Below are 18,653 nucleotides of genomic sequence, written 5' to 3'. Positions count from 1 at the left end.
CGTTAGAAACAGGCCCTGGAGGTGTCACACAGGAACAATGAAGCCTGATAAATTACCCCCCGGAAAAAAATGAAAGAAAAATGGAAAGATGTACTACTAATTTTCAATTACACCTATAATGCATTCCCGATTGGAGAGAGAAATTGGACATGTGCGGAGGGGAGAACAAACAGTCATAGGCTCAATACATCTCCCTCTGTTTGTGAACACCGGAGCCTATGATATTCAGAGTGTATTAGCAATAAGTGACATGGTGTTTTCAATATAGCGGCTCACTGGTGATTTTAGTCCACAGAGATAGAAAGAGAAAGAGAGGTAGACAAGGAATGCATTTCAACCAACAATAATGTGTCATCATTATATATTTTTTGTTAAGGATAATCACAGAAGAAAAGACAAAATGGCATTCTTATCTAATTTAGCCTAATTTAAAAAAATTATGTTGTTGTTTGGAAAAGGAACATTTGTGCAGGCCTTGTTCCGAAGACAGGAGAGGAGGAGATACTTTGAAATGTGATGTGTGTGTGTGTGTGTATGCCTTCCTGCCTGTCTGCAGCTCTCTAAACCACTTAAGGGACACTGTGTTTCAAACTGGCATCGCTAACGGATGATGTTGTAGAGAATATATATCAAGGCCAAATAACAGTCCTTGAAATGGGTGAAAAAGGGGATGCTTTTCATATTAGGAGGGTCAGAAATGTGGTACATGTGTATCTGTCTTTCTGTGTGTGTATGTGTGTCTGTGCTTCTGCGTGTGTTGGTCTATAGCCGGAGCAAGGCAGAAAGCCTAATGGGAGTGGGCTTAACTCTTGCACACAGCCTCGCTACATATCTGATTACTGGGACCAGTAATTTTCTTTCCTTAAATAAGGAAGAAATTGGATAGGATGAATGAAATTTGGCTGTCATATTGCAATGATGGTGCAGCAGGGAGATTATGTGTTTCACATAATCGTTCATCATTTCCCAACCAGTGTTCGGGCTTAGCATAATGGAATTGGTAAACTGGTTTAAATCAGAACGTGAGAACAGACTATCAGGCAGACTGTGAGGGTCTGTGGTAATGTCTTCAGACCAAGCAGAATATCTTTCCCCACAGAGCTGCACACACACACACACACACACTGAATCACACACATTGCAAAAACTATATGGGACAACACGCTGTCTTCATCTCTGCCTGCATCACATTTTCAGAACACATCAAAAGAAACATCCCTAAATATATATTTTTTATATTTTGCTGCGTAATAGTTCATCTTTATTACACTTTTAAGCAGTTTTCTCTGCCTGTTTTCAAGCTTTTTGCATGCATTGGCTTATTATTGGACTGTGCATTTTGTATTGCATGTAGTGTGTAATCTCTATGTGTCTTTATTTTAATAATAAAGACAAGGAATCTGCAGGGATTGTTGGAAATGAGACTAAACGTGCACCTGAAAATCTGTTATATTAATTTTCATTACACACAGTAGCAAGCATGTACTTTCTGGTCCAAATTTAAATGAGATGCTGTAAAGAGTCACCCAACAGAGATTATGTCATTTGTATGCATTTTCTTTCTATCTCTATACTTTTCTTCTTCATGAATTGTATGAGCCTACTACAGCTTGATTTCAAATGTCCTTTCAGATTTCAAAAAGTGTTAATATCCACAGACCCTCTCTTTTTCTTTGCTTTTATTACATTCTTGTCCATATAGTTATTCAGTATTATGATGGCACGTTTCTTGTTAATGTTTGGCTACTGTGCTGCAAATGATTAAAAAAACATGAACACATCATTTGTTGTTGTCTTATTTTTAGCAAAATATTATTACAAAAATATCTCAAAAAGTGTATTTACTATCATACCTGTTGCATGTAAAAGCTTCAGGGAATAATGTAAACTACCTAGAAAGTTCAGTTGCTTTTTACGATATATAAATTGCTTCTTACTTTACCGGAATGAGTTTGACTTGGCAGGTAATTTTGTCTTTAGCTCAACACTGACTTCTCAAATTATACCTTCTATAATAAATGACTAATAACAGTGTACAATTGTCTGAATTTGTTGAGCTATGTTTGGCTTGATTTGACATTGCTATATGCCCCATTGTTGTTTTTATTTGACCATTCAGCGTTGTAGCGTATCTTGGCTGCAGTCTCATGGTGGTGCTAAATCAGGATAAATATCAGATGAACAGGAGTTACAGTCAGGAGATGAACTGTTGGCCACTAGGTGTCACAGTGGTTGTTTGTAAAACATGAACCAGTGCATGTTCATATGTTTGACTCATTACCACACTCTGAATATTAAGTCTACTGTGTGTGTGTCCTTTAGCAGCTCACAACAAAACAGGTGGCTAAACATACCACCCAAACTCTTATAGCTATGATTACTTGTGGTGGTGATGATGATGGAATCAAAGGCCATTCACCAAAAGTATCTTCAGTAAAGTGTTGGTTAAAAAAACAACATTTGATCCTTAAAGATGGTTGCTTTGTACACTGTACCGCATTTTCTCCTCTGATAATGATGATCAATCTTACATCTAACTTCATATTCTAACAAATTAAAATGAAAACCTTCATATCCTTTAACCAATTTAGACATATTATCTTAAATCTGTCAAACTCTACCTGTAACTGTTTTAATTGGGCTATATTGTATATTTTCACTCATTTCATTTTACTCCCAGCAATTAATTAAAAAAATAAACAACAAAAATAGGCCATAGCATCATGGAGCAAACAGTAGGCCCAAGTAGCTTGTATTGTGTTACTTTAGCCTCCACCAAGGAGGGCATCAGCTGAAATGTTTGTATGCCTACTTGTTACTCCTCCGCAGAACAGAATAATAGAGATAAAGCAAATTTACGCTAGTTTTTGCTCTGATTGTTAACCGGTTTAACCTTCAGTTAGAAATTAAAATGCCCTTTTTCAAACAAGGACAAGTGCAGGGAGTCTTTATTATATGCACCATTTAGAAAGTTTAAATGAAGTGCCTCAAAAAAGAGCTTCAACAGCTTGAGTGGGTCCAAGTGTTTAAAAGTGGACTGGAGAATTCAGTGTTTTGAAGAAGGTTGCCCTCCTGTGAACTGCTTTAAAATCGGTCACATTGTTGATGGTTTTGTTCAAACCAGCATTTTTTTGTTGTCATGTAGGGGAGAACGGGGTAATTTGTCACACGGGTTGGTTGTCACAATCGTTATATCTCAGAACCAGAAGGCGCTGTCTGTGAAATTTTGGTATTTAAATATCCAGAATTGGGATCAGAGGTCACCTACATAGTCTTCCTTGGAGTTAGACTGCTGAATTTGAGGTGAGACGACTGTTTGTGTTTTTCATGTCAAATTGAAAATATTTAGCTCCTCAGTATTTTTCTTCTAGGCTTTTACACAATGGGTTCATAACAACACACTTGTTACCCATACAAAGTGTGAAGGGTAAACTATAGTTTAGATTGTGGTTAGCAAGCTAATTAGTTGTCAGATGGTTGTTGGCCTTGATGCTAGCAAGAAATTCAAGTTGGGGTTGGTCGTCACATTTTTGGGGGGGTTGGCTGTCACATGTTATCTCAAGGCTGCAGCCAGAAAAGGAACCCAATAACGAAAGAAAATGTCAAGCTGTATCCTCACTGACACCCCAGAGAAGGAAATAATAGAGCAGGAAAAGGCAGCTAGCATGCAAAAGAAAAAAGGGCAACAAAATCATAACAACCCAGTGCATCCCAAACTAGACCAGCTGCCAAGGCTACAGTAAGTTTTGTAGGCCTATTTGTCAACTTGACAATGCAATTAAACTTTCAAATTTAGCTCTACTTTCTTGCCTTCTTTTTAAGATTATTCCCATTAAGATAACATGGTGACAAACAACCCCATAGTGTTTGACAACCGACCCCTTGATGGGGTTGGTTGTCACAATGTGTAAGGGTGTCTTTGATGATTAATTTCTTATTTATTACAATAAGATAGAAAAAGTGAGGGGTACACTTTTCAAGCCAACACCTTAAGCTTCAATTTAATGTAGGAATGACTATTGAAAGATGTTTAGGTGATAAGCAATTCTCACTAGAGTAAAAAGTGTGCCTACTTACCCCGTTCTCCCCTATCCGATATTCAGCTTTTATCATTCTAACGAATCACTGAACTCTCATCAGGACAGAGCAGCTTCAAACAGAGTGTTTGCATGAGGTGAGAGGAGGATTTTTTAATTTTTCATTTTGCACTTCAGGAAAAACGTTGAAATGTCTAGAATAAAGTTGAACTGTCTAGTGTATTCCCGACATTTTCACTTTCTACTACTCTAGTAGAAAGTCAAAATGTCGGGAATACACTACACATTGACTTTTCAACAGTGAAGTCGACCTTTTGAGACTGCATCAAACAAAATGCCATAGTGTCAATGAATTGGTGAAACTGTACTTCTAAATCAGCTTTACTAATTGATTTTTCTTTAAGCTCAAAAACACATTGTAGTTCTCAGGAAACTGTCATTTCAGCAATTAAAAACACAAGCTTGGAAGGGGTGACTTTATTCATGAACACTGACTTACTGCCAATGAGATTGATGCTTTGTGACTTTTTATTTTATTTTTATTTTTTATTGTGTTTTGTGTCTTGTTTTAAGTGTGAAATTTTGTTTTTTTAATGTGAATCTTTTATGTTTTTATGCTGCCTTCTTGGCCAGGACTCTCTTGAAAAAGAGATTTTGAATCTCAATGAGTATATTCCTGGAAAAATAAAGGTTAATAAAAAAAATGAAATTGTATTTCAACTTTATTCTTGATATTTTGACTTTTTTCTCAGTTTTTTCTTGAAATGCATGAAGTTAAAAAATAATCTTGAAACACTAGTCTACTGTATGTGCACATTCCATTTAAAACATTGACTATAGCTGATCTAGAGAACTTGGATTTGTGGAGGTAAAATTCATAGATTAAATTTCAGTTTTTTGTTTTCATAATATATCCTGCCTGAGGCTATACATCCTTAGCTTCCAGCTTAATAGACTGACTGGTTTGAGTGTTACAATATGCTTTAATTATTTATTCCCCATTACGCTATTTAATAGGCTATTGATATTCATAAAATAAGTTTTGAATTGTATTTTCATTTTTTTTTTTCAATATTACCATATTTTTTTGTCAATGTTTACACATTTTGAGCTGAATGTAGGCTATGGGTAGGATAAATAGGCTATAATGTACAATTTGAAATGTACTTCTTTCAGTTGGTTGGGTATTGCAGAATGGAACGAGCCAGCCAGGTAGTGCCCCAATGAATATTATAAACATATGAAAGTAAAAGTACAGTGAGGAAGGAACTTCCTCGTGATGCTTTAAGGAGCACCTGTCGTCCCGGCATCCTTTGCGTGTCCAATATGGAAGAACTGGCGGTGGAGGTCCGCGGCTCCAACGGGGCTTATTACAAGGTAAAACACCTGCTTATTAACTCAACAATAAACACCACACTCCTCTCACACGACGCAGTATTATAGTTCAAGTCTTGTGGACTCCGGCGTCTTGTTCCGACTTGGCTCTGGACGCCAATTAACTGCTAAGGGTGTGCTAGCAATGCTAGCAGAAGTTAGCCGGCTAAGCTACCTAGCATCGCTCACGGAACCTTTTTCACTTTTGTATCGATCTTTATTTTAACTCGGAGCAACAGACGCACGAGCTCGCAAGCAAGTGGTGTAATACATACTCGATGCAGGCTATTGTCAGTGTATTTGACGCTTGATTGTAGCTCCCCCCTGGGCTAACACCGAGCTAACTTGCTAGGTGTCACAACTGTTGACGTCAAAATATATGGCTCAAGTAAATTGGACGTCATATTGTATGTAGCTCTTTATATATTATTTATACGGTTATAAGAGAGTTCGAACATAATAACATAATCGTATTAAATGTCATATTGAGGAGGCATAATGGCTCGTTATGACAAGGCTTTGAAAGCTGCACCTTCTTCTAGGGATGCCTATTATTTGATACCTCATCATGCCCAAGCTATTTTCTCTTGGTGCCAGTTGTTCCTTGTCAATCCTGACCAGCTGGCATGTCAGGAGTGGGTCACTGATACCGCAGACTTAAAAGCTATTTCTAGATGTGCTGCCTGCTACAGTCCCATGTCTCCACTCTCTCTCTCTCTCTCTCTCTGTTTGTTTCTTCCCTCATATCCTTTTCTCGCTTCACCTCCATTTTTCAGATGTAAGAACTATTTGATACTGTCCGTAGTTTTTATCCATGTGTAGTGTACGGTGTAGCCAACGCCAGCGGTGGAAGAAGTACTGTGATCTTTTCCTTTAGGAATAGTAACAATACCACACTGTGAAAACACTGTACTAAAAGTGTATCTGTGATACACACACCAGCTACAGGAGCAGTCTAAATCGCTGTATCAAAATTCAAGTTATCATCAATCCCTAGTTGTCTGAGTTCTGAAAAATATCTCAATTCTTGGACAAGTAGAAAGAGAATCCGGGACGTAAACAAAAGAAATAAACAATGCAAATAAATTGATAGTTATTATATGAACACATAGGCCATGTTTTCATGTACAAAATAGATCAATATAAAACACTGTACAGTATATATATATATATATATATATATATATATATATATATATATACATACACACACACACACACACACACACACACACACACACACACACACACACACACACACACACACACACACACACACACACACACATACAGTCCACCTAAATAAAAGTATGTTATCAGCAACTTCAAGTATCAAAGGTTGATATAGTCATTATAAAGGTATTGTAATATGCAGAATATTATGTCTTGGACTAAAATTACTTCTGCTTTAATGTGTATGTTGCATTTCACTGCTGCAGTTGTTTTTTATATATTTAGTTCTACTGTTGCCCACTTTTGGGTAGTTTAATCTACAGCAATGTATCACATTCTGTAAGATCATCGTGTGTTTATAATGTCACCAATTAATTTCCAAGTATATTACAACATATTTTTTATAATAGTTTATTTTGCTTAGTAAGTAAGTGGAATGATCTCATCCAATAAATGAACACTTAATCCTTCAGTTTATCAACTAATTCACCAAATGGTAGTAACAACTAGTGACAAATGAGATGGAGCAAAAAGTACAATATTTGCAGCTGGAATGTAAAGGAAAAGGAGTAGAAGTACAAAGTTGCATTTAAAAGGAAAAAAAGTACAGTAGTACAGTACCTTGAAATTGTTCATAAGCAAGAAATGCTTGAGTGGATGTAATTTAGTTCCACCCCCATCACTGCCCAACCCTGGTTTCATGACTCACTCTGTCCACTTCCCTGTTTGTCAGCTGTCCCGGGCTTAACGCTACAGTATTAAGTGTGATTACAATTTAATTAATCCCCTAAACTAAGATTTTTTTCACTGTTATTTGATACTAAAACAGGTCTGAAATAAATGCATGCAGAAACAGGACCTACTCACATGTGCATTGTGTGATCAAGTTAATCCAAAACCCATATATATTATTTTAATTTGATCATACATAAAATAATGGATAGAGACAAATTCGCACAGGTAAGAAGAAGAGTGTTTGTTTACTTTAACAAAAATCTTTTCAGTTCATCACACTTTGCTCTTGTATTTTAACGTCTCAATTAAATACTAGAACTGCAAGCAGTTGTGAACGGGGGCCAAGCCTCCCACGCGACTCGGGATCGGGCGTCGTCGTCCGCGGCGCCGGCCCCTCGCTTCACGGAATCCGAGGATGTAAAGTTTTTGAATGTGGGATGTTCGGTTTGGGAGTTATAGACCAAAAGGCAAAAAAAATCGCAGAGAAAGATGCTCAAGTGTGTTTTTGGCGCCCCCTTTTGGAGCAATTTAAGGAAAAAGTAGAACCAACCTGAGAACCATAGGACAAACACATGTGTGAAGTTTGGTGTTAATAGGATGAATCGTTTTGGATTTAGGAGCAGTTTGGTACAAGGTAGCTAATGTGCAAATCTTTAAAGCGCTACCGCTTGGTCTTCTGATGGTCGTAGAAAAATGATTTACACAACTTTTGCTCGTGGGAGTCGGTAGAGCATAATGCTTTTGGTTTCGTCCAAATCGGGCAAAAACTGTAGGAGGAATGTGTTTTGGTGACTGACACAGCGATGTAGGGAAAAAAAATCCCATACGGAAATGGGCGTGGCCTATCTGAAAAGATACAGCTGACTTGTGGGCATCTGTGAATATAAAGTTTTTGACTGTGGGATGTTCGGTGTGGAAGTTATAGCCCCAAACACGTTTTCTTTGCTTTTAGTGGTTTTGGCGCCCCCTATGGATGACATTCGCAAAACTACGTCAGATAGAAATATGCAGCTCAATGTACCGAACAAGTGGATGTCAAGTTTTTGAATGTGCGATGTTCGGTTGGGGAGTTATAGCAAAATCAAATTGTCGACCTCTCCATTGTAAAGACACTTTTTGAATTTTCCCGCCTAAAGACTTAGAAAATGGCGAAAACAGGCAAAAAAATTGAAAAACTCTTTTTTTTAATAAGTCCGGCCCACATAGGAATTTCTTGCCCATATTTTTGCCATAGACTCAGGTATGCCCCATGATAGTCTCCCTTCAGTTTCAAGAAAATCCCCCTTTTTTTTTTTTTTTAAGGAATGTTCGCGAATCTTTAAAGCGCTACCGTTTGGTCTTTCGATGGTCGTAGAAGAATTATTTGACCAACTTTTGCTCGTGGGAGTTGGTAGAGCATAATGTTTTTGGTTTCGTATAAATCGGGCAAAAACTGTAGGAGGAGTATGTTTTGGTGACTGACACAGTTTTTGCGATATAGCGAAAAATCTATATATACGCAAATGGGCGTGGCCTATCTCAAAAGATGCATCTAACTTGTGTGCATCAGTGGATATAAAGTTTTTGACTGTCGGACTTTCGGTGCGGAAGTTATAGCCCAAAACGCCTTTTCCTTTGTTGTAGCGCCACCTAGTGACCGGGATGTCTGAATTTTTTCCTCTGCGTACGTACCATGGACCTGGATAAGCCATGCAAGTGGCATGTCCCAACCCTTTACGGTTTGGGCTGCAGCACCACTTTTACGCATGGAAGAATAAGAATAAGAACTAGAACTGCAAGCAGTTGTGAACGGGGGCCAAGCCTCCCACGCGACTCGGGATCGGGCGTTGTCGTCCGCGGCGCCGGCCCCTCGCTTCACGGAATCCGGAGATGTAAAGTTTTTGAATGTGCGATGTTCGGTGTGGGAGTTATAGCCCCAAACGCGTTTTCTTTGCTTTTTGTGGTTTTGGCGCCCCCTATGGATGACATTCGCAAAACTACGTTAGATGGAAAGATGCAGCTCAATGTACCAAACAAGTGGATGTCAAGTTTTTGAATGTGCGATGTTCGGTTGGGGAGTTATAGCAAAATCAAATTGTCAACCTCTCCATTGTAAAGAGACTTTTTTGAATTTTCCCATTTTCCCGCCTAAAGACTTAGAAAATGGCGAAAACAGGCAAAAAATTTGAAAAATTCTTTTTTTTAATAAGTCCGGCCCACATAGGAATTTCTTGCCCATATTTTTGCCATAGGCTCAGGTATGCCCCATGATAGTCTCCCTTCAGTTTCAAGAAAATCCCCCTTTTTTTTTTTTTTAAGGAATTTTCGCGAATCTTTAAAGCGCTACCGTTTGGTCTTCCAATGGTCGTAGAAAAACTATTTGACCCACTTTTGCTCGTGGGAGTCGGTAAAGCATAATGCTTTTGGTTTCGTCCAAATCGGGCAAAAACTGTAGGAGGAGTATGTTTTGGTGACTGACACAGTTTTTGCGACGTAGTAAAAAATCTATCCTATCGCAAATGGGCGTGGCCTATCTCAAAAGATGCAGCTGACTTGTGGGCATCTGTGGATATAAAGTTTTTGACTGTCGGACTTTCGGTGCGGAAGTTATAGCCCAAAACGCCTTTTCCTTTGTTGTAGCGCCACCTACTGGCCGGGATGTCTGAATTTTTTTGTCTGCGTACGGGGTACGGACCTGAATATGCCCTGGAAGTGGCATGTCCCAACCCTTTACGGTTTGGGCTGCAGCACCACTTTTACGCGGAGAAAAATAATAGGAACTAGAACTGCAAGCAGTTGTGAACGGGGGCCAAGCCTCCCACGCGACTCGGGATTGGACGTCGTCGTCCGCAGCGCCGGCCCCTCGCTTCACGGAATCCGGGGATGTAAAGTTTTTGAATGTGGGATGTTCGGTGTGGGAGTTATAGCCCCAAACGCGTTTTCTTTGCTTTTTGCGGTTTTGGTGCCCCCTATGGATGACATTCGCAAAACTGTGTTATGTAGAAAGATGCAGCTGACTTGTGGGCATCTGTGGATATAAAGTGTTTGACTGTGGGATGTTTGGTGTGGAAGTTATAGCCCCAAACGCGTTTTCTTTGCTTTTTGTGGTTTGGCGCCCCCTATGGATGACATTTGCAAAACTGTGTTTGATAGAAAGATGTTGCTCAATGTACCGAAGAAGTGGATGTCAAGTTTTTGAATGTGCGATGTTTGGTTGGGGAGTTATAGCAAAATCAAATTGTCAACCTCTCCATTGTAAAGACAGTTTTTTGAATTTTCCCATTTTCCCGCCTAAAGACTTAGGAAATGGCGAAAACAGGCAAAAAAATTTAAAAACTATTTTTTTTAATAAGTCCGGCCCACATAGGAATTTCTTGCCCATATTTTTGCCATAGGCTCAGGTATGCCCCATGATAGTCTCCCTTCAGTTTCAAGAAAATCCCTTTTTTTTTTTTTTTAAGGATTTTTTGCGAATTTTTAAAGCGCTACCGTTTGGTCTTCCGATGGTCGTAGAAAAATTATTTGACCAACTTTTGCTCGTGGGAGTCGGTAGAGCATAATGCTTTTGGTTTCGTCCAAATCGGGCGAAAACTGTAGGAGGAGTATGTTTTGGTGACTGACACAGTTTTTGCGATGTAGCGAAAAATGTATATATACGCAAATGGGCGTGGCCTATCTCAAAAGATGCAGCTGACTTGTGGGCATCTGTGGATATAAAGTTTTTGACTGTCGGACTTTCGGTGCGGAAGTTATAGCCCAAAACGCCTTTTCCTTTGTTGTAGCGCCACCTAGTGGCCGGCATGTCTGAATTTTTGTGTCTGCGTACGTACCATGGACCTGGATAAGCCATGCAAGTGGCATGTCCCAAGCCTTTACGGTTTGGGCTGCAGCACCACTTTTACGCATGGAAGAATAAAGAATAATAATAATCCCTACAAGAACAATAGGGTTCCCTGCCCCGCAGGGCTTGGGAACCGCGTTGCTCTGCAAAACGCGGTCCCAGCCCTACTCGGGCTTGGCCCCCTAACTAGAACTGCAAGCAGTTGTGAACGGGGGCCAAGCCTCCCACGCGACTCGGGATCGGGCGTTGTCGTCCGCGGCGCCGGCCCCTCGCTTCACGGAATCCGGAGATGTAAAGTTTTTGAATGTGCGATGTTCGGTGTGGGAGTTATAGCCCCAAACGCGTTTTCTTTGCTTTTTGTGGTTTTGGCGCCCCCTATGGATGACATTCGCAAAACTACATTAGATAGAAAGATGCAGCTCAATGTACCAAACAAGTGGATGTCAAGTTTTTGAATGTGCGATGTTCGGTTGGGGAGTTATAGCAAAATGAAATTGTCAACCTCTCCATTGTAAAGACACTTTTTTGAATTTTCCCATTTTCCCGCCTAAAGACTTAGAAAATGGCGAAAACAGGCCAAAAAATTGAAAAACTCTTTTTTTTAATAAGTCCGGCCCACATAAAAATTTCTTTCCCATATTTTTGCCATAGGCTCAGGTATGCCCCATGATAATCTCCCTTCAGTTTCAAGAAAAACCCCTTTTTTATTTTTTTTAAGGAATTTTCGCGAATCTTTAAAGCGCTACCGTTTGGTCTTCCGATAGTCGTAGAAAAACTATTTGACCCACTTTTGCTCGTGGGAGTCAGGAGAGCATAATGCTTTTGGTTTCGTCCAAATCGGGCGAAAACTGTAGGAGGAGTATGTTTTGGTGACTGACACAGTTTTTGCGATGTAGCAAAAAATGTATATATACGCAAATGGGCGTGGCCTATCTCAAAAGCTGCAACTGACTTGTGGGCATCTGTGGATATAAAGTTTTTGACTGTCGGACTTTCGGTGCGGAAGTTATAGACCCAAACGTGTTTTTCTGCTGTTGTAGCGCCACCTAGTGGCAGGCATGTCTGAATTTTTGTGTCTGCGTACGGGGTACGGACCTGGATATGCCCTGGAAGTGGCATGTCCCAACCCTTTACGGTTTGGGCTGCAGCACCACTTTTACGCGGAGAAAAATAATAATAACTAGAACTGCAAGCAGTTGTGAACGGGGGCCAAGCCTCCCACGCGACTCGGGATCGGGCGTCGTCGTCCGCGTCGCCGGCCCCTCGCTTCACGGAATCCGGGGAAGTAAAGATTTTGAATGTGGGATGTTCGGTGTGGAAGTTATAGCCCCAAACGCGTTTCCTTTGCTTTTTGTGGTTTTGGCGCCCCCTATGGATGACATTTGCAAAACTACGTTAGATAGAAAGATGCAGCTCAATGTACCAAACAAGTGGATGTCAAGTTTTTGAATGTGCGATGTTCGGTTGGGGAGTTATGAGCAAAATGAAATTGTGAACCTCTCCATTGTAAAGACAGTTTTTTGAATTTTCCCATTTTCCCGCCGAAAGACTTAGGAAATGGCGAAAACAGGCAAAAAAATTGAAAAACTCTTTTTTTTAATAAGTCCGGCCCACAAAGGAATTTCTTGCCCATATTTTTTTGATAGACTCAAGTATGCCCCATGATAGTCTCCCTTGAGTTTCAAGAAAATCCCTCTTTTTTTTTTTTTTACAGATTTTCGCAAATTTTTAAAGCGCTACCGTTTGGTCTTCCGATGGTCGTAGAAAAACTAATTGACCAACTCTTGCTCGTGGGAGTCAGTAGAGCATAATGCTTTTGGTTTCGTCCAAATCGGGCAAAAACTGTAGGAGGAGTATGTTTTGGTGACCGACACAGTTTTTGCGATGTAGCAAAAAATCTATATATACGCAAATGGGCGTGGCCTATCTCAAAAGATGCAGCTGACTCGTGGGCATCTTTGGATGTGAGGTTTTTGACTGTCGGACTTTCGGTGAGGAAGTTATAGCCCAAAACACCTTTTCCTTTGTTGTAGCGCCACCTAGTGGTCGGCATGTCTGAATTTTTTTGTCTGCGTACCAGGCACGGACCTGGATAAGCCCTGCAAGTGGCATGTCCCAACCCTTTACGGTTTGGGCTGCAGCACCACTTTTACGCGGAGAAGAAAAAGAATAACTAGAACTGCAAGCAGTTGTGAACGGGGGCCAAGCCTCCCACGCGACTCGGGATCGGGCGTTGTCGTCCGCGGCGCCGGCCCCTCGCTTCACGGAATCCGGAGATGTAAAGTTTTTGAATGTGCGATGTTCGGTGTGGGAGTTATAGCCCCAAACGCGTTTTCTTTGCTTTTTCTGGTTTTGGCGCCCCCTATGGATGGCATTCGCAAAACTACGTTAGATAGAAAGATGCAGCTCAATGTACCAAACAAGTGGATGTCAAGTTTTTGAATGTGCGATGTTCGGTTGGGGAGTTATAGCAAAATCAAATTGTCAACCTCTCCATTGTAAAGAGACTTTTTTGAATTTTCCCATTTTCCCGCCTAAAGACTTAGAAAATGGCGAAAACAGGCAAAAAAATTGAAAAATTCTTTTTTTTAATAAGTCCGGCCCACATAGGAATTTCTTGCCCATATTTTCGCCATAGGCTCAGGTATGCCCCATGATAGTCTCCCTTCAGTTTCAAGAAAATCCCCTTTTTTTTTTTTTTTAAGGAATTTTCGCGAATCTTTAAAGCGCTACCGTTTGGTCTTCCAATGGTCGTAGAAAAACTATTTGACCCACTTTTGCTCGTGGGAGTTGGTAAAGCATAATGCTTTTGGTTTCGTCCAAATCGGGCAAAAACTGTAGGAGGAGTATGTTTTGGTGACTGACACAGTTTTTGCGACGTAGCAAAAAATGTATCCTATCGCAAATGGGCGTGGCCTATCTCAAAAGATGCAGCTGACTTGTGGGCATCTGTGGATATAACGTTTTTGACTGTCGGACTTTCGGTGCGGAAGTTATAGCCCAAAACGCCTTTTCCTTTGTTGTAGCGCCACCTAGTGGCAGGCATGTCTGAATTTTTGTGTCTGCGTACGGGGTACGGACCTGGATATGCCCTGGAAGTGGCATGTCCCAACCCTTTACGGTTTGGGCTGCAGCACCACTTTTACGCGGAGAAAAATAATAATAACTAGAACTGCAAGCAGTTGTGAACGGGGGCCAAGCCTCCCACGCGACTCGGGATCGGGCGTCGTCGTCCGCGTCGCCGGCCCCTCGCTTCACGGAATCCGGGGAAGTAAAGATTTTGAATGTGGGATGTTCAGTGTGGGAGTTATAGCCCCAAACGCGTTTCCTTTGCTTTTTGTGGTTTTGGCGCCCCCTATGGATGACATTCGCAAAACTACGTTAGATAGAAAGATGCAGCTCAATGTACCAAACAAGTGGATGTCAAGTTTTTGAATGTGCGATGTTCGGTTGGGGAGTTATAGCAAAATCAAATTGTCATCCTCTCCATTGTAAAGACACTTTTTTGAATTTTCCCATTTTCCCGCCTAAAGACTTAGAAAATGGCGAAAACAGGCAAAATCTTTTAAAAACTCTTTCTTTTAATAAGTCCGGCCCACATAAAAATTTCTTTCCCATATTTTGGCCATAGGCTCAGGTATGCCCCTTGATAGTCTCCCTTGAGTTTCAAGAAAATCCCTCTTTTTTTTTTTTTTAAGGGATTTTCGCAAATCTTTAAAGCGCTACCGTTTGGTCTTCCGATGGTCGTAGAAAAACTATTTGACCCACTTTTGCTCGTGGGAGTTGGTAGAGCATAATGCTTTTGGTTTCGTCCAAATCGGGCAAAAACTGTAGGAGGAGTATGTTTTGGTGACCGACACAGTTTTTGCGATGTAGCAAAAAATCTATATATACGCAAATGGGCGTGGCCTATCTCAAAAGATGCAGCTGACTCGTGGGCATCTTTGGATGTGAAGTTTTTGACTGTCGGACTTTCGGTGAGGAAGTTATAGCCCAAAACACCTTTTCCTTTGTTGTAGCGCCACCTAGTGGTCGGCATGTCTGAATTTTTTTGTCTGCGTACCAGGCACGGACCTGGATAAGCCCTGCAAGTGGCATGTCCCAACCCTTTACGGTTTGGGCTGCAGCACCACTTTTACGCGGAGAAGAAAAAGAATAATAATAATCCCTACAAGAACAATAGGGTTCCCTGCCCCGCAGGGCTTGGGAACCGCGTTGCTCTGCAAAACGCGGTCCCAGCCCTACTCGGGCTTGGCCCCCTAACTAGAACTGCAAGCAGTTGTGAACGGGGGCCAAGCCTCCCACGCGACTCGGGATCGGGCGTCGTCGTCCGCGGCGCCGGCCCCTCGCTTCACGGAATCCGGGGATGTAAAGTTTTTGAATGTGGGATGTTTGGTTTGGGAGTTATAGACCAAAAGGCAAAAGTAATGGCAGAGACAGATGCTCAAGTGTGTTTTTGGCGCCCCCTTTTGGAGCAATTTAAGGAAAAAGTAGAACCAGCCTGAGAACCATAGGACAAACACATGTGTGAAGTTTGGTGTTAATAGGATAAATCGTTTTGGATTTAGGAGCAGTTTGGTTAAAGGTAGCTAATGTGCAAATCTTTAAAGCGCTACCGTTTGGTCTTCCGATGGTCGTAGAAAAATTCTTTACACAACATTTGCTCGTGGGAGTCGGTAGAGCATAATGCTTTTGGTTTCGTCGAAATCGGACAAAAACTGTAGGAGGAGTGTGTTTTGGTGACTGACACAGTTTTTGCGATGTAGCGAAAGAAAATCCCATATGCAAATGGGCGTGGCCTATCTCAAAAGATGCAGCTGACTTGTGGGCATCTGTGGATATAAAGTGTTTGACTGTGGGATGTTCGGTGTGGAAGTTATAGCCCCAAACGCGTTTTCTTTGCTTTTTGTGTTTTTGGCGCCCCCTATGGATGACATTCGCAAAATTACGTGAGATAGAAATATGCGGCTCAATGTACCGAACAAGTGGATGTCAAGTTTTTGAATGTGCGATGTTCGGTTGGGGAGTTATAGCAAAATCAAATTGTCAACCTCTCCATTGTAAAGACACTTTTTTGAATTTTCCCATTTTCCCGCCTAAAGACTTAGAAAATGGCGAAAACAGGCAAAAAAATTGAAAAACTCTTTTTTTTAATAAGTCCGGCCCACATCTGAATTTCTTGCCCATATTTTTGCCATAGGCTCAGGTATGCCCCATGATAGTCTCCCTTCAGTTTCAAGAAAATCGCCCCCCCCTTTTTTTTTAAAGGAATTTTCGCGAATCTTTAAAGCGCTACCGTTTGGTCTTCCGATGGTCGTAGAAAAATCATTTGACCTTCCTTTGCTCGTGGGAGTCGGGAGAGTATAATGCTTTTGGTTTCGTCCAAATCGTGAGAAAACTGTAGGAGGAGTATGTTTTGGTGACTGACACAGTTTTTGCGATGTAGCAATAAATGTATATATACGCAAATGGGCGTGGCCTATCTCAAAAGATGCAGCTGACTTGTGGGCATCTGTGGATATAAAGTTTTTGACTGTCAGACTTTCGGTGCGGAAGTTATAGCCCAAAACGCCTTTTCCTTTGTTGTAGCGCCACCTAGTGGCTGGGATGTCTGAATTTTTTTGTCTGCGTACGGGGTACAGACGTGGATATGTCCTGGAAGTGGCATGTCCCAAACCTTTACGGTTTGGGCTGCAGCACCACTTTTACGCGGAGAAAAATAATAATAACTAGAACTGCAAGCAGTTGTGAACGGGGGCCAAGCCTCCCACGCGACTCGGGATCGGGCGTCGTCGTCCGCGGCGCCGGCCCCTCGCCTCACGGAATCCGGGGATGTAAAGTTTTTGAATGTGGGATGTTTGGTTTGGGAGTTATAGACCAAAAGGCAAAAATAATGGCAGAGAAAGATGCTCAAGTGTGTTTTTGGCGCCCCCTTTTGGAGCAATTTAAGGAAAAAGTAGAACCAGCCTGAGAACCATAGGACAAACACATGTGTGAAGTTTGGTGTTAATAGGATAAATCGTTTTGGATTTAGGAGCAGTTTGGTAAAAGGTAGCTAATAGGCAAATCTTTAAAGCGCTACCGTTTGGTCTTCCGATGGTCGTAGAAAAATTCTTTACACAACATTTGCTCGTGGGAGTCGGTAGAGCATAATGCTTTTGGTTTCGTCCAAATCGGACAAAAACTGTAGGAGGAGTGTGTTTTGGTGACTGACACAGTTTTTGCGATGTAGCGAAAGAAAATCCCATATGCAAATGGGCGTGGCCTATCTCAAAAGATGCAACTGACTTGTGGGCATCTGTGGATATAAAGTGTTTGACTGTGGGATGTTCGGTGTGGAAGTTATAGCCCCAAACGCGTTTTCTTTGCTTTTTGTGGTTTTGGTGCCCCCTATGGAGGACATTCGCAAAACTACATTAGATAGAAAAATGCAGCTCAATGTACCAAACAAGTGGATGTCAAGTTTTTCAATGTGCGATGTTCGGTTGGGGAGTTATAGCAAAATCAAATTCTCAACCTCTCCATTGTAAAGACACTTTTTTGAATTTTCCCGCCGAAAGACTTAGGAAATGGCGAAAACAGGCAAAAAAATTGAAAAAGTCTTTTTTTTAATAAGTCCGGCCCACAAAGGAATTTCTTGCCCATATTTTTTTGATAGACTCAAGTATGCCCCATGATAGTCTCCCTTGAGTTTCAAGAAAATCCCTCTTTTTTTTTTTTTTTACAGATTTTCGCAAATTTTTAAAGCGCTACCGTTTGGTCTTCCGATGGTCGTAGAAAAACTAATTGACCAACTATTGCTCGTGGGAGTTAGGAGGGCATAATGCTTTTGGTTTCGTCCAAATCGGGCGAAAACTGTAGGAGGAGTATGTTTTGGTGACTGAAACAGTTTTTGCGAAGTAGCAAAAAATCTATCCTATCGCAAATGGGCGTGGCCTATCTCAAACGATGCAACTGACTTGTGGGCATCTGTGGATATAAAGTTTTTGACTGTCGGACTTTCGGTGCGGAAGTTATAGCCCAAAAAGCCTTTTCCTTTGTTGTAGCGCCACCTAGTGGCCGGCATGTCTGAATTTTTGTGTCTGCGTACGTACCATGGACCTGGATAAGCCATGCAAGTGGCATGTCCCAAGCCTTTACGGTTTGGGCTGCAGCACCACTTTTACGCATGGAAGAATAAAGAATAATAATCCCTACAAGAACAATAGGGTTCCCTGCCCCGCAGGGCTTGGGAACCGCGTTGCTCTGCAAAACGCGGTCCCAGCCCTACTCGGGCTTGGCCCCCTAATAATAATCCCTACAAGAACAATAGGGTTCCCTGCCCCGCAGGGCTTGGGAACCGCGTTGCTCTGCAAAACGCGGTCCCAGCCCTACTCGGGCTTGGCCCCCTAATAAAAGGCCCAACAAAAACAATAGGGTTCCCTGCCCCGCAGGGCTTGGGAACCGCGTTGCTCTGCATTACGCGGTCCCAGCCCTACTCGGGCTTGGCCCCCTAATAATAATCCCTACAAGAA

The 18,653-nt window shown here is 41.5% G+C and overlaps 1 protein-coding gene across 3 annotated transcripts in view; it reads left to right on the top strand.

Annotated features, from left to right (window-relative positions):
• The first annotated feature begins 5,333 nt into the window (after positions 1-5,333).
• The window catches only part of fxr1 (FMR1 autosomal homolog 1), a 22,630-nt gene continuing 9,310 nt past the window's right edge, over positions 5,334-18,653 (top strand). For 2 of the 3 annotated variants that reach the window (XM_080033325.1, XM_080033323.1), the window contains exon 1: positions 5,363-5,414. In XM_080033325.1, coding sequence (XP_079889451.1) covers positions 5,364-5,414 — 51 coding nt within the window. In that variant the 5' untranslated portion in view covers position 5,363. Of the gene's footprint in view, positions 5,415-18,653 lie in introns of all 3 variants that reach the window. The other variant, XM_080033324.1, reaches the window with a different exon arrangement.

This window comes from Ammodytes marinus (assembly GCF_949987685.1).
Source record: "Ammodytes marinus genome assembly, chromosome: 8".
NCBI lineage: Eukaryota > Metazoa > Chordata > Actinopteri > Uranoscopiformes > Ammodytidae > Ammodytes > Ammodytes marinus.
This window is presented reverse-complemented; position numbering and strand designations above follow the sequence as displayed.